Genomic DNA, 17,051 nt, shown 5'->3' with positions numbered 1-17,051 from the left:
GAAGTTATCAAAGGCTAGTTGGCAGACTCGTGTATTTAACCATGACAAGACCTGATAATGCCTTTGTTGTTCAGGTCTTGAGTCAGCATATGTATGCTCTAAAACAATCACATTGGGAAGTTGATTTGAGAGTTGTCAAATATTTGAAAGGGACAACAGGATTAGGATTGTTTTTGCCTGTTGTTAAGACTCAGCAACTGGTGGCATACTGTTACTCTGATTAGGCAACTTGCATGGAGACAAGAAAATCAGTTACATGTTATGTTGCAAAGTTTGGTGATGCTCTTGTGTCTTGGAAGTCAAAAAAGTAGGGAATTGTATCAAGAAGCTCTGCTAAAGCTGAATTCAAGAGCATGGAAGCTACAGTAGCTGAAGTAACTTGGCTAACAGGGCTCTTCAAGGAACTGGGGTGAATGTTGCACAACCAATTGCTTTATACTGTGATAGCAAAGCTGCTATAGAAATTGCAGCTCATCCCATCTTTCAGGAGAGAACTAAACAGTTTGACATTGACTGTCATTTTGTTAGAGAGAAAATTCAAGAAGGAAAGATACAAACACATCACATTAGAACAAATGAACAACCAGCAAACCTACTCACTCAGGGACTGTGTAAACCACATCATAATCATCTGCTGAGCAAGCTGGGAATAAAGGACGTGTTTCATCCCTCAGCTTGAGGGGGAATGTTGAGAAAGTGGCTAATTATGCAAAAGGCTATTAAGTTAACTAATTGTAATTAGTAAGCTAAATGTAGTTAATTACCAGATGATTAGTTGGAGTCGGTTAGTGATAGGATAAATAGAGGCAGTTCTCTCTCTTCGCTGTAGCTTTTGTAACAGAATCATTTTTTCATTTTAGCTTGTGAATGAAGTCTTCTTCGTTTCCTTCTCTCTTCTCCATTTCCATTACTGTTGAACTCCATTATTGAGCTTTCATCACTTAGACGTGTTTTATATGTTTATTTAACGGTGAAAATTATATAAATAAAGTATGTTTTTATACATTTATTTAAACAATTAATATGGATTGGTATATCAAAATAAAATTAAAATGAAGAACAAATATCCAAAGAAAACATAATTGAAAAATATGATTATACGATCGTTGTAAATGAAAGGAGACCAAACTAATTGAGTTTGACTTTTTTTTTTTCTTTATCCACCGATTCAAAATTCACAGACTATTTACGATGTATCAAGTTTTCTTTTTTTGAAAAAAGATGCTCATTACGATTTATTTTATTTTTTTACTAATAAGGCTCGAATTTAAAATTTTAGTTAACGGACGGAGGTCGGAGGATTTCATCAATCTCATGCCACTTTCCTTGGTGGTGAGTTTGAATCTTCAAGTAAGTCTTGTTTGCATGTCCTATAGTATTTGAATAGTAAACATAGGAAGGTGATTGGCTTTAAGGTCCTCATCTTTTATTCACATAACTCATTAATTAATTTGATACTCCATTTTTACTTAGCAAAGAATACTTGGTATTCGTGGCCAGCCTAACTCATCAAAAGTCAATGAAATACCAGCTAAACTTAGAAGAAGTCCACCTTTATTAGTAACTTAAAACCGGTTCTTTAAGGTCAGTATTGACCATAGAATGATGAACTGTTTCTAGGAAAAATAAATACAACTTGCTAGATTCATCAAGGTATAGTAATTGCAAGATGGGGGCGCACTAAGAATTGGGGCATACAAATGTATTTTTTCTTATATTTTTTTCGCATTAGTTCTCCCATAAATAAATTAGATTATTTATGGAGTGTTTGATACGAGGAAATTTTTTATTTTTTTATTTTTATTACATCGGGTAGGGGAAGGGAAAATGGGAGAGGGGATTACACAATGTGGGGATTTTTTCGCATTAGTTCTCCCATAAATAAATTAGATTATTTATGGAGTGTTTGATACGAGGAAAATTTTTATTTTTTTATTTTTATTACATCGGGTAGGGAAAGGGAAAATGGGAGAGGGGATTACACAACGTGGGGATTCGAACCCTCACCAACAAGGTGAAAGTTCAGGTAGCCAACCAACTGAGCTACTAGATCCCCACGATACGAGGAAAATTACTATAAGATCGACTAATCTTTTAGTGTTTGATTGTCTCAAAATATTTTTCAGGAAAAGCATTACCAAAAGCGGTAAACTATACTTCCATTCCAATTAATAAGTCATATATACTTCCATTCCAATAAGTAAGTCATATTTCGAAAAAATACTGAAAACTAACCGTCGTACCAAACGCACCTTTACGAGCTAAGTTTTTCAGTATATTAAGATGAACCTATATATATATGCATTATTTAAGTGTCGGGTTCCAGACACTTCCAGTCCACAAAATATCATTCATTTTTAAATATATACTTCCTCCTCTTCTACTATTCACAGCTCAACCTCATCCCAGAGATTTAAGATAGAATGTTTAAAAAAATATATATGACATGTTGGCAAGTCGGTCCAAATTGAGTGATGTTCATTAATTCCTCAAGTCAACTTCTTATTTTCCATGTCAATTCCTAATTGTGTAATCGACAGAATCGCAATTGTTGATTCAACGAATATCATAGAAAATGACAAAAAGTACCAAGTGCATAACTAGGAAATTTCCATTCCTTGATAATTGTGAATGTATTTACTATAAAATCCTCCTAAATGTGAAGGTACTTGTTAAGTCATTATATAGAAAATCTTCCGATGAATGCGTGATTATATCGTTATTTTCATTATTGGATCAATATTCGTGAATTGATAGTTGATTATCTATAATGAAATCAATTAACGAACTCCATGAGTACATGCATGTGGGTGTTAATTAATTAGCTCGTAACCTCGGTGTGACTGCCTAACTTAAGAAGAATTAATATCCTTATGACAAAATAATGATCAACAAATGTTAAGTGCAACTATGCCTATTATATTGACCTCAATATGTCTGGAAATACTTCCTCTTTTGTTTTTTGTTTGTGTGTTTTTCATCCAATGTTTGATATCCGCTTTGGGTCCGACTAATTTATTTGAAGGCATAAATTCTCAATTTTGAGGTAAAACATTTTCTACCAAAGGCTACGAACATTATAAATTAATGAACATAAGAATTATTTTGTTTTTTTGTTTATATATCTTAATTCATCTAGTTCTTGTAATAAATTTTTGCATGTGGAACTAATAAAATTAGTCCCCCCAACCCCCACCCCCACCCCCACTCCCGCGGATTTTGTGTTTTCTTTCTTGCATTTTTTTTTTTTTGCAAGTCCCATTGTTTTTAATACCGCTATGTCCGAGACAACTTACTTGCATGTCGTTTAATTTTACAGAGTCACCTGCTACTATTTCCAACAAAGCACGGATACTTTATTTAACTTACACATCATTTAGGGTAAATCTAAAGCAAGCAAAAGGAATATATGACCCCCAAAAAAATTCAAAGTAAACTCTCTTGCATGTGGAAGCCGAAATATGAACTGAGTATCAAAAACCCAATGGAACTTCTGACCAAGACAAAGTCAACCTTTTCTATGCATTATTCTTTTCTATATAACACCAGTATGCAACGCATATCAAAGTATATCACTACAAGAAAACCTTTTGTTATCACTGAAGATTAATAATTACTTCTTGTACTATTGTTATTTTGAGAAGAATTTTATAGTTCATCGGAAAGTGAAATGGCACCACCACCATCCACCACTATCCCACCGTTCGTTGGCCTCATCGTGAGGATTCTTACGTTGATTTGCTTGTTGATTTCACTCATTGTGATTGCCACCAACACTCAAACTACTAGTACTGATTTTGTTGATATCAAAATCAAGTCTACGGACTTTTATGCTTACAGGTAAAAAAAAAAAAAAAAAAAAACTAATTTTCGATGAAATTTCTTCAGAGATTTCTCGTCAATATGATGGAATCCGCACTAATTTTTTTAGTAATGAGTTTACTCTAATTCATTTAATTTATTTTTTGAGTGATATATAATGGTACAATTAATAAAATGACATGACTAATTTTAATGATAACATACAGATACTTGATTTCAACTGTGGTCATTGGAATAGCATATACTCTTCTTCAAACTGCCTTCACAATTTTTTTTGTGAGCACTGGAAATCGCCTTGGTGGTGAGGGTCTCTGTCTATTTGACTTCTATGGTGACAAGGTAAATTTTCCTTCTATATCCCTTTTTGTTCCTAGATGGTAAAACTAGAAAAATATATTGAGAACATCAAAAAGAAGAGAGAAAACAAGGGAACAAATTAGTTACATAAAGAAAGTAACTTAAAGATTTCAGTCTCTATAGATATTGATAGTCTACGGAGAATTCAAGATTTGGATTTTATGATTAGAATTCGAAATTCTATAGCAGCCAGTTTAATTTACTGGGTTTGAAATATATCATGGTATGTACTTAATTAATGAGTTTTTAATGGATTTTTACACTGCACAACAGTCAAATAGAACGAACAAATACATAATAATATTTACGTATGTCTCTGCCAACAACTTAAAGATTTTATTTAATTTTATTTAATTTTATTTACCTGCTAAGAGTACGTAAATATTATTATACTTTTGCCTACTTATGTTTTTCTCCCTGTCTGTGCATATGTTCGGGTAAATGATTTTTTCTTAAAAATGGTTTTGTGCAGTTTATTTCCTACTTCCTTGCTACTGGAGCAGCTGCAAGTTTTGGGATGACACAAGATTTGAGGAGACTTGTAGGCAATGATGAAGGCAGTAAATTTATCAACACTGCAAATGCTGCTGCCAGCCTTTGCCTTATAGGATTCTTTTTTTCGGCTGCTTCATCAATTTTCTCATCTTTTGCTCTTCCAAAAAAAGCTTGATTTAAAAAAAAAAAAAAAAAAAAAACTCTAATTAGTTTGATCCAATGTTTTGAGAGATTATGTTTTTCTTTTTGACACGTACGTTTGGTCAGTCATGTAGTACTGTTGAGTTGCAATTTGTGTTTAAAATGTATGTACTTGATTATGTAAGGTTGTGAAGTTGTGTGAGTTTTAGGGTGGTTACGTTTAGTATTATTTCTAAATTTGTTTTGAGAATTGTAATCGTCAATTTGGGTATTTTCTTGTGTATCCCTTTAGAAATTGTATTTTCCAAAGTCAATATAATTAGTCATCTGTGAATTGCAGACATTTCTATTATTTAGTATCCATAATGCCTCGAAACGCCGTTAACAGTCGAGGAGAGAAAAATATAATAGTGTAAATAATATGTATATATACACTTGAAGGTGCAAATGTTTACACGATTGGGTAATTTATAAGATAAAATATAGGTACATCTCTTGATAAACATAAATTGATAATTAAATAATAGGTTATCACATGTTAAAATTCACTGACATTATCGGTGCATGTAACTTAGATGATGCAGTTGTGTCCCACGTCTTCTTCGCGTTGGGTTGGTCATTACTAATTACTCGAATTTTCGGATCCGGTAAATGCAAATGGGCATGTGAAGTAAAACTATTCAACGATCTTTATACGATTATGGGAGAGAGAAAGAGATGAGGATGTGTAGACTTTTGGGTAATATTTTAGTGGTAAGTAAGACAATTCTTTGAAACTAAAATCACTCGCTAATTAACACAGATCTATCGCTCTCTATAACCCCTTGAGCTAACTTGTTATAATCCCAAGTAAAAGAAGAATTGCTCTTCTTTCTGATTTAGTATATAAAATTTCTTACGTGCCATAGTTTTTTTTAGCAAATAATATGTACCAGAAGATTGACCTTTTGGATTTTAATTCTGAGGTAGGTAAGACCAGGTAATATTCGAAATTTAATGTTATTGGCAACATCTCATTTGTCCTTTTCATATCCATATTTTTTGATAGTTATAAATGAGGAGGACGAGCAAGCACGAAATCTCATCTATGTTAGGTGAAACAAAGACTCAGACAAGTCATGCAAAACAAAAGTTTAAGTTTTCAACGGCTACTCGCTGAAATTGGTGGTCTAGAATAAAAATTTGTATATGATTTTATCTGAATTTTCTTATAAAGATGATGACATGATGTTCTAATCATCTTGCATGCACATGTATCGACCATGAAGGCACGACATCTCTGGTATATAAGTAAACAAAGACTCAAACTTGTGGATCATGCGGAGCAAAAGTTAGGTTTAATTTTCAATGGCTCAGTGAAATTACTGGTCTAAAGCCAAAATTTATATTTGATTTTATCTGAATTTATTATAACTCTATTATTCCAACCGTCTTGCATGTATATCGACCTTGAAGGAACAAGTCAAAAATATCTCTTGTATAGTGGTATATCAGGAAAACAAAGACCCAGACCTTGTCATGCAGTAGTGGGTTTTTGACACACTTAAGGAAAATTGTTTACCCCAAGGGATCAAAGCTTCCAAAAAGTTTTAGCTCGGATTCACTTACTTTAGGGAGGAAAAAGGATTTCTTTTTCCCCTCTAATTAGAAGTTGCAGGTTTATGTGTGAAAAGTTTTTTTTACTTTTTCAAAATTGGGGGTAGGGGAAGGGGAAATGGGAGAGGGGATTACAAGTCGGGAATCGAACCCTCACCAATAAGGTGAAAGTTCAGGTAGCCAACCAACTAATCAGCTATCAAAAAATTAAAAATGATCTCTTCCATGTCTTTCGGAGTTCTTTGAAATTTATGTTGTAAACTTTCAATAAAACTTAAGCTTAGTTTGATGATTTGTTCAGAGGTTCTGAATGATTATCTGGTCATATGTACACTGCAGAGATATGTGTTTTGATTACTTTGCTATTAGGGAAAAACTAATATTGAAAAGATGACAATGAAAGAAAGAAAAAGAAAATTACTTAAAATAGTGTTTTATACTAAACCAGTAGTGGCTTTAGCTCGGGCCCAAAACTAAGATTGAAAGTTAAATTTGTAATTATTTTTTATTTTTTGTCCTTTTTTTGTGACATTAAGTTACTATAAGATTAGTTCGATATATTCTGCAAACTCTAGCACGGGCCCAAAACCAAGATTAAAAGTTAAATTTGTACGTTTTTTTTAATTTTTTCCCTCTCTTTGTCACATTAACTTATATAAAGATTAGTTCGATATTTTCTGCAAACTCTTAAAAATTAAAGGCTTCTCATATATTTAAACTGCATAAAAATATTTGAAAATTGAAAAAAAATCTTTTTTTCCCCTTACTTTAGACCCTTTTTTTTTTTTTTACGTTCAAACAAATACATGACATAAAGTCTCTTAATTTTTTAACAACATCCAATATGAACTATAACATTTTCTTCCAAAACAAAGAAAAATAGTTTGGTTCTAGAGACATCAAATAGATATGCTATATTTATTCTTTTGTTGAGATTTTAATGAGGTTACATATAAACAAAGATAACTTTCAAATAAATAAACATAAAATTTCATACTTTGCAAATGTTTGTAGATGTTAATTCAATTATACAAAGTATATTGAAAATATGAAGAAAATTAATTACTTTTCTTAATATAATTAGACTTTCCTTTTACTTTCTAAAAATTTACGTGATGAGAAAATGACATTTTTTTTTCCTTTTGTTAGTTTAAATGGTACATTATTTTATAAAATATACATTTTAATTATTTTCTCAAACGGAAATGAAGATTCAATGCCTCATGATTCGTTTAATCATGTTTCCCTATGCTAACAAACACCGCCTAACAGATTTTTTACCCGCATAAAAAAATGATACTCAAAAAACATAGAAAGTTTACTCCCTTTTGTCACAAGATGTTTGACATTACCACGACCGTAAAACTATAAATTGTTTCATTAACTACATATTTGGGAAAATACATAAAAAAAAACCCCCAACGTATAGCCAGATTAATTATGACGCACCCAACCTTTGCGGGCGACCTATTACCCCCCTGGCCTTATTTTTTCTGTGTTTTTGTACTCTTTTTCGGCTGACATGGCACAAAAAAATTTAATACCAGTTGCACAGGGGAGAGTGTTGCACACTCTCCGCCACATCAGCGCCACGTCAGTGCCACCTCGACGCCACGTCACTAAACCCTTCTTCTTCTTCTTCTTCTTCTTCTTCTTCATTCCACCCACCATTAATTTAATCCTCTTCACCACTAACCCCCAACTTTAATTCACAGAGCAATTGTTATTTTCCAGACACATCATAAACCACAACATAGTACTGCCTAAAAGCGTCAATTTCATCAAATTCACAGCAGCTTTCCCATCAGATTTTACTTGCAAACCAATTTTTACTAACAAATCATCAACATACAAAAACTTCAGATTCAAAATTGGTAACCCAACCCCAACCCATTTCTTGGTTAAATACCTGGTTGATTCTCTCAGATTCTCCGAAAAAGAAGCAATGTTGGCATCTTCCAAGGTAACTTCATGTAAAACCTCAAAGAATCCTGATTTAGTCATCGATTTCTTAAAACAAACTGGTTTAGACAAGACCCAGATGAAAAAAATGATTTCTACTGTACCCAAATTGCTATTCTCTGATGTTTCCAAGACCTTAAAACTCAAATTCCAATGCCTTATGGATATCGGGCTATCTGGGTCGGACCTGGTGAATGTAATTGCTAAAGATTCACAAATTATAGAAAGAGGTTTAGATACTCAATGAGACCTACCATTGATTTGCTTAGGAGAACTTTGGGTAGTGATGATAATATAGTTAAGGCTATAAATAGATTTCCTTGGTTGCTTACTTTTGGTGGTCAGCATATTATGGAGACTAATCTATTGTTATTGAAAAACTCTGGTGTTCCTGATGTGAGAATAAAAAAACTATTGCTTAGAATTCCTAGATGTATTGCACAAAAGCCTCAGTGGTTTAAGGGTTTGTTGCTTAAGGTAGAGAACGAATTTCGAGGATAAAATTAATGGTGGGTGGAATGATGAAGAAGAAGAAGAAGAAGAAGGAGGAGGAGGAAGAGGGGGGTTTAGTGACGTGGCGCTGAGGTGGCACTGATGTGGCGCCGATGTGACGGAGAGTGTGCAACACTCTCCCCTGTGCAACTGGGTATTAAATTTTTTTGTGCCATGTCAGCCGAAAAAAAGTACAAAAATACAGAAAAAATAAGGCCAGGGGGTAATAGGTCGCCCGCAAAGGTTGGGTGCGTCATAATTAATCTAGCTATACGTTGGGGGGGAGGGGTTATGTATTTTCCCCTACATATTTTCAAAGATGTTCTCAAACATTTAAGCTACTCCATCAAATTCATATTATAATTTCTTTTTATGTAATTTTCAAGTGTAAATAGAATATATATGAAAAAATATATTTATGAATTCATACCAAAAATTGAACTGACTGACCGCGTAATACGCCTTGCATTTTTTTTAGATGAATATAAACTACAACTTACATTGTTCGTTATGCATAGAAATATAATTAAGTATCAAATTTAAAAAATAAAAATCATATGATTTTTTTGCTAAAAACACAAGTACGATTTTGAAAAAAAAATCCTTTCTGATTTGCTTTAGCTTTTCCAGCATTCACCGCCCCTTCAATAACCTTTTGCACGGATCCTGCACCTGACATATAAAATAAGGTAGATACTATCCCCAGATGTGTGACGAATGAAAGAGGTATCATAGGCACTGCCACAGAATCCCTTTAGAGCACAATATAGTGCTGAAACAAGTAGGAAAAGCTCTGGGAGCTTGCTTCAGTCCATAAAGAGCTTTGTGAAGTCGGCAGACATATCCTGACTAAGCTATATCTAGAAAACTAGGAGGTTGAGACATACAGACCTTCTTAGGATTTTTTTCGCTTCTTGATCAAGCTTTCGAGCAGCTCTTTCAACTGCCACCTAATCCCCTAACATGCTCAAGAACTGAGAGCCGAGCAGCTCCCGCTGAAGCAACTGTAGCAGCTCTTGCACCTATTGATTTTGCACCTTCTAACATTTCGAGTTTCGAATTCTCCTCACACTTTTTTCATCATCATCATGATTTTCTCTTTGAGAACACTCGCCCCATCGATAGCGCTCGGCAAAGGAATGATTTTTTCCCAAAGCCTACTTCCTTTATCGAGCGGCTTTCTCTGTTGACGATAAAAGCGATGGTCCGGGTTGGGCTGTCTGAAATAAGCAGTCATTTTTTTCGGTCCTAATCCTAATAAATACCACGTGAAGCGCATGATCACCTACACCAAATAATATTCAAAAAATAAAGTTCATTTCTTAAGCATGAACGATATGGGTAATCAACGTACAAACAAACAAAACATGCCGTTGAAAAGATTCAAATTTCAATATTTATAACAAATGATTAGATAAAAATAAATATTTTAGGTAACAATATCTAATCCAAATAAAGACCAATTTTATCTATTAAATTTTCAAAGTTTCACACTGAACAATTAAAGAACTGTTAATTAGAGAAATTTCAATTTTTGTGTGCAATACATGTTTTAGTTAAGTTAACAACAAATATGGTGTATTCTCTCATTAAAATTATGCATAGTGACGTGTTTTTTTTAATTGACATCGTCACAATTCACAATTTCTTAAGCGTTTTAAGAGAACCTTAAAATTTTCTAAATTTCCCAAAATTGGTGTGGCACCTTAAGTAATAAAAAAATAAAGTAGGAGTAAAAATAAGGCATATGAAGAAGTTATAGTACATGTCACAAACTTCAAACAAGTTAGTCAAAGGGATTTTCTATAATAAAAAAAGGCTTGCAAGTGCCTTAATATTTCTAAAACATCACATAGTAGAGGAAACAATAAAAACAAATATAGGGGTAAATTTGGAAGAAGAAACCTTTAGTTGGCAACCCTTAGTTGTAATGTAACTAAGAACTCTAACTAAGTACTACAAAAAAGTTAGATTGACCCTTATTATATATAGTAAAGTAATATTGGTTTAGTACCGAGTATAATTTATACTTTAAAAGTGATAAATTGAGGTGATTATATATGTATATATATAGTCTACAGCAAACATCATAGCTTATAATCTAATAATATCATTGAGAGTTTGTGTGCGCTCATCATTTCTCTTCGACACTATTCATTCTCCAGTTTTATACCAAATGGCATTAGTTTACCAATGTATAACTGATAAATTGAGATGATTATATGTACTTGTTTACCTCACCAATTATCCGACTGATTCGATCGGTTTTTTATACGACTAACCTTTTTTGGCTCACTATATTCGATCGGTTTTTTGGTTGGTAATTCCTTAAAATCGGCTTTTCGCTTATTAAATAACCTTGCATGTTTTTAATAGTCTCCTATGTGAAAAACAACGGAGTATATATATATGAGGGCACCCAGCTAACTTCCAAATTCCCAAAGACATCAAGGACAAAATTAACTGTCATATGGAAACTCAATTATTGGAATGTCTCAAGTACAAGTACAAGTACAATTAATTTGGTTTTTTTTTTTTTTTTTTGGTAACTAAGCTTTGTATTAATCACCAAAGTAGGATTTTACATATCAAGGCATAGCTATACACAGCTTGGCATTCCAAATGAAACAAAAGGAGGCTACATAATCAGGCTAAAATTGGAAACTAGCAACTATATCACTAATCCTGTTAGGGGCCCGTACACAAACAACGTATGCAATCTCTCGTGCCACACTACTCCAGTCGCGACATTTCTTCGCAAATATTCTATTGTTTCTCTCCATCCAGATACCGTATATAGTTTCTGAGTATATCAGTTTGAACACTTGGGCTTGTTTTGTGTTTCCTCGTGAATAACTCAAAAGCCGGGTCATGTGTTGCTCCCATGTGGTAGCTGTGTATTGTGGAATTCCCATCCAGTGTTGCAGCTTTGTTCAGGTTTGCTTTGCATAAGCACATCGCACAAATAAATGTTCTCTAGATTCAGCCTGTTGATGGCATAAAGAGCACTCGGGATCCACTTGTAATCTCCACCTTATCAATCTATCAGTTGTTGATAACCTCCCTAGCATGAGCAGCCAAGTGATAAATCGTGCTTTAGGTCTTGCTGCATTATAATACATCATTCCCTTCCATGGAACTCTAGGCAAAGGCGTCAATAGTTGGTAATAAATTTGTCTTATAATACCTTTGTCACCTCTGATATGCTGCAGTTGTTGGAATATTTTTACACTCAAATATTTTCCTATTCTTACACTCAAATATTTTCCTAATCAGCCAGCAAGTTTATTTCGGCACCTATATCTCTTCCATCATTTGGTTCTTTATATAGTACACATGAAGCCATTTTATCCACAGCCTGTCTTGCTTGTGAGCTATGTCCCAAAACGTTTTGATTAGAGCTGCTTTGTTCCACAAGAAGACATTAATGAGATTAAGTCCTCCAACATATTTCGGGGTGCACACTGATTCCCATGCAACTAATGCTTTTTTTGTTATTGTGCCACTGTTTGACCATAGATAGCTTCGACAGTGAGCATCAATAAGGTATAAAATCTTAGCTGGGATGGTGAAGAGCTGGGCCCAGTATGCTAGGATACCAAAAATGACCGACTGAATAAGTTGTGCCCTCCCTGCGTAGGACAAGTTCTTGGCAGTCCATGACGAGATTCGGGATGTGATCTTGTCTACCAAAGGCTGCCATTGGATGAGGGAAATTTTCTTAGTTGCCAATGGAACTCCGAGGTATTTAAAAGGAAGCTCACCATAACAGTAGCCTAATTGTTGCAAGATTTGATTCTGTTCACTCACTGGTACGCCATCAAAATACACAGCACTCTTGCCAAGGTTTGCTTGAAGGACTAAACATAAGGAAAATTCAGTAAAGGCTTTATGTAAGGCAGTGACTGAAGCTAAGTCACCTCTGGAAAATAGTAATAGATCGTCAGCAAAACAGAGGTGGCTAATATGGAGTTTGGCACATCTTGGATGAAACTTAAATGACTTAACATCTGCCAATCCATAAAGCAGTCTACTAAGATTTTCCATTCCGATAGCAAATAGGAATAGTGACATGGGATCACCTTGCCGTAAACCTCTAGCTGCCTCAAAAGGTTGTGTAGGTTCACCATTAACAAGGACACTATAACTCACCGTTTGCATACACTCCATGGTCCATTGAATGAATTTATCAGGAAATCCAATTTCATGCATAACTTGTTTCAAGTAAATCCATTCTAGTGAATCATATGCTTTCTGTAAATCAATCTTAATCATACACCTTGGAGATATAGCCTTTCTTTTATATCCTTTGATTAACTCATGCGCAAGGATAATATTATCTCTTATCTTTCGACCCGGTATAAAACCTGCCTGCGCCTCACATATAATGCTAGGCATGATCTTTTGTAACTTGTTTGCAATTATTTTACCAATCAGCTTGTACAGTACTGAGCAACAGGCAATTGTCCTATATTCCTTGATTGTGGCAGGTTTTGAATTTTTTGGGATAAGGGTGACCAGTGCACAGTTGATAGGTTTATACATCTTTCCTGTTGCAAAAAATTCCTTGACTGCCTCTGTGACTTCTGTTTTGATGATGGGCCAAGATTTTTTAAAAAACACTGCATTATACCCATCCACTCCAGGTGCTTTATCATCCCCAATAGCATTGAGACTATCCAGGATTTCTTTATCAGTGACCTCAGTAATCAGCCCAAGTCGTTGGATCTGATTGAGTCGCGGTCCTCTCTTCATGACTTGTTTATTTATGGCTGGTAAAGATGGTGCTGAAGTACCCATAAGATTCTTATAGAAACCAGTAATTTCATTTTTGATAGTCTCTTGATCTACTAATCGCACACCAGTAGTAGAAATAATTTCAGAGATTTGTTTCCTTTGTGTCCTTTCTTTTAGTATTGCTGAGAAATACTTGGTGTTAGCGTCTCCCAACTTGATCCATCTTGCCCGAGATTTTTGTCGCATTATACTCTCCTCTATCAAGGACCATTTCTCTAGTGTTTGCAATGTTGATTTCTCCTGATTCTTGAGGCTGTCTGTGTACCCTATCTGAATTTGTCTTTGGATGTTGATCAGATCAAACCTTGCCTTATCCAGTCGCTGCGTAATATTTCGGTACTCCTCATTATTCAGCTGCTTCAATTTTAGCTTTAAATCTTTTAATTTTGCCCAGACGTTCCGCATTTTGTACGCAGTAGTTTTCTTGCACCAGGTATCTTCGACAATGGCAAGAAATTAGTTGTGTTCAGCCCACACGTTGAAGAACCTGAAGGAATCTTACTAATGCTCTGAGTAGCTTGTATATCCATGACCATAGGTGAGTGATTAGAAATATTGGGCAGCTCATATTCGACCATGACATGTCCCCATTTCATCATCCATTCAAGATTGCCAAATGCCCTATCCAGTCTACCACAAATTCTGTCCCTACCTTGTTGTTTATTAGACCATGTATAGTAGTCTCCTCTCCAGTGCAATTCATTTACCCAATAACCTGTCCTGTGCATATAGTAGCGCATTGAAGTCACCGGCTATCATCCGGGGTGTTGAGATCCCCTGTGCAATATCCCTAAGTGATTGCCATAATTGTTTTCTAAGTTCCCCTGTGTTAAATCCATAAATAATAGTAACCAAGCATTCAAAATCCTCTTGTATCCCCTTCACCTGACAGTTTATTAGCTGGTCCTCCTCTCTAAGTTTATGGATTTGGTATATATTAGTATCCCACATTATCCATATTCTCCCATTAGTAGCAGATTGGTAGTTGTCTAGATGACCCCAACCAGGTGCAATATTTGCTAAGATCCCTTTAGCCCGATGGTGCTTTACTCTAGTCTCTATCAACCCAACAAAATTAATCCTCTTTATTTGAAGCATCTTTTTGAGTTCTTTTTGTTTGTGCTTCTTATTCACTCCTCGGATGTTCCACATCATCCACTTCATTTGGAGACGATTACTCTCCCTCTGTCAGGAGGGTTAGCATGCTTCCCATGAATTCCACTCTGAAATCTAGCCACTGTGGTTTTAACAACACTAGTACTCAACAAAGGAAAGTTATCTAATGTGTAGCCAGTAGTTGAGTCCTGAGTTCTTGTATTTGTAATTGTTTGTATCTCCTCACTCGCCTTCTCAGGTGTAGCATTTGTTTCCATTACAACATTAGGCAGCGACTCTGCTATCCGAGTCGCAGGGGCTTCCATATCACCACCCTGTTCCTGAGGTACCTTATGCTCAATTTGTTCCACTACAGGCTTCATAACAGGTGTAGGATCAGCAACAATTCTTGGATCAGGTCCCTTTGACACCCACGTTGGTACCAACCTCTTGGCAACTATTTCCCGCTTGCCTTTGCCTCGTCTTCTCCTTTGTTCATTCCTTTGCTCATGATCACATATATGCCCCAGAGTTTGACACTTCCCACAATACATCGGCTTCCAATCATATTCCACGGCCTGAGAGAAAATCCTACCAGTTGGATCCATCACGTTAACTTTATCAGAGAGTTTTTTAGTGACATTCACCTCGATGAGCATCCTAGCATAAGAAATCCTTGTTTGCTTGTTCGTGCATTCATCCGCATACATAGGAGTTCCAATTGAGCTTGCTATCCTACTCAAGGAATTGCTACCCCAACAGTTCATAGGAAGTCTAGGGAATTTCACCCAAAAAGGCAATTCAGTGGGGAATTCTTCAGAGAAATCAAAAGTTGCAGTCCAAGGTTTTAAAATTATGGGTTTATAATTGAGTGTATAGGGCCCCGAATATAATACCTCTTGCATATCATCCATGGACTGACATTTAACAATAAAATACCCTTCTTCGTGCAGATATATATCAGGCTCAGCAATGTGGCTCCAATTCTGGGTCACAAAACGATGCATTGCATTATACCCAGGTTTTTCTCCTATAACGTACACGATAAGGGCACTTTTCCACTTTAGTGTCTCTCTATCAACCTCTTCTTTCTCGAGTTAGACCACAATTTCACCGTCAATGATTTGCGGCGGAATATAATTCAGTGCTAACCCATTCTCCACTGCTCTGTTACGCTGAAATAGATTATCCCAGGTAGTCTTCACTGCTTGTTCTTTGTTTTTTGAAGCTAGGACACCTGGATCTGGGCTTCCGATTCCTCTAGGATTGCTCTGCTCAGTTCCCTTGCAGCTGCTCACTTCACTTTGTTTTCCCGGTCTCGATGGCAGCTGCAATTGTTTGGTTACCCCATTATGTGAACTAGATCCCAGATCTAATGGAATCCAGTCGTAATCGCAGGTGGTGTTTTAATTTCTTCCGTTTCGACGCAGTGTTCCACATCAACACGGGCTCCAACTGAACTCCCAAATGTCGCTATTGGTACTTTCCGTGGTCTACCTCGACCCCGTTGTTGGTCGTTAGGCGGTGCTTTGGCTGGTGGTTTCTTTCTCGCCATGGATCTCACTGGAGCACGTGGACTGACGTGCACCGTCACGGCATCGAGAGAAATTTTTTCAAGTTTTATTATTATTGGGTGGGTTTTTTTGTTTATATACCTTAATACATCTGGTTCTTGTAATAAATTTTTGCATGTGGAACCAGAGGCGGATACAGGATTTTAAGACGGTGAGGGCACCATTATCTTAACATACATAGTAACAAAAATTTTAATGTCGACTGAGGGATAATACCGTGTCGGATCGGTCACTAATAGCGTAGCAGTGTCGAAAATACAAGTATATAGGTGGAAAAAAATTGTGTTGGAGCCGAGATTTGATCTCAGGTGATGACCAATAAGCACTTAGGGGCACTCCTACCAACTGAACTACTTTTGCAATTATATTTGAGGGGTCTTTTAAAAATATATCATAGTTTTTCAAGGTATATATATATATATATGGGGTATTTTTCGAAGTTAGGGGGGGCACGTGTCCCCCACCCAACACATTGGAGAAAAGGTCATAAATAGTCCCTTATCTATGGGAGTAGGTCTATAATGGTCCCTTTACTATACACTTACCAGTTTTAGTCCTTTAGCTATTCAAAAACTTATCAAATTTGATCTCCATCTATTTTTCATACAAACAGCGTACAAACCCATAAACCTTTGTGAGATTAATGTTCCATTCTTCAAACCTGTCTCTCTCTCTCCCCCCGCTTCTTTTTCGTCAAGTTCCTCTTGTTAAAAAAAAAAC

At 35.5% G+C, this 17,051-nt stretch overlaps 1 protein-coding gene across 1 annotated transcript; it reads left to right on the top strand.

Annotated features, from left to right (window-relative positions):
• The first annotated feature begins 3,546 nt into the window (after positions 1–3,546).
• Positions 3,547–5,257, top strand: LOC132614485 (CASP-like protein PIMP1). Its single transcript, XM_060328943.1, has 3 exons — positions 3,547–3,840; positions 4,029–4,161; positions 4,652–5,257. The coding sequence occupies exons 1-3, from the start codon at positions 3,671–3,673 to the stop codon at positions 4,847–4,849; spliced, it is 501 nt and encodes a 166-aa protein (XP_060184926.1). The 5' UTR covers positions 3,547–3,670; the 3' UTR covers positions 4,850–5,257.
• The last annotated feature ends 11,794 nt before the right edge of the window (positions 5,258–17,051 follow it).

Source organism: Lycium barbarum, chromosome 10, assembly GCF_019175385.1.
Source record: "Lycium barbarum isolate Lr01 chromosome 10, ASM1917538v2, whole genome shotgun sequence".
Classification (NCBI taxonomy): Eukaryota; Viridiplantae; Streptophyta; class Magnoliopsida; order Solanales; family Solanaceae; genus Lycium; species Lycium barbarum.
This window is presented reverse-complemented; position numbering and strand designations above follow the sequence as displayed.

Excerpts from the sequence above, each read along its gene's own strand:
- LOC132614485 (XM_060328943.1), top strand. The coding sequence starts at position 3,671 with ATGGCACCACCACCATCCACCACTATCCCACCGTTCGTTGGCCTCATC. Across the intron at positions 3,841-4,028 it reads ACGGACTTTTATGCTTACAG|ATACTTGATTTCAACTGTGG; the intron begins GTAAAAAAAAAA and ends GATAACATACAG. Across the intron at positions 4,162-4,651 it reads TTGACTTCTATGGTGACAAG|TTTATTTCCTACTTCCTTGC; the intron begins GTAAATTTTCCT and ends GGTTTTGTGCAG.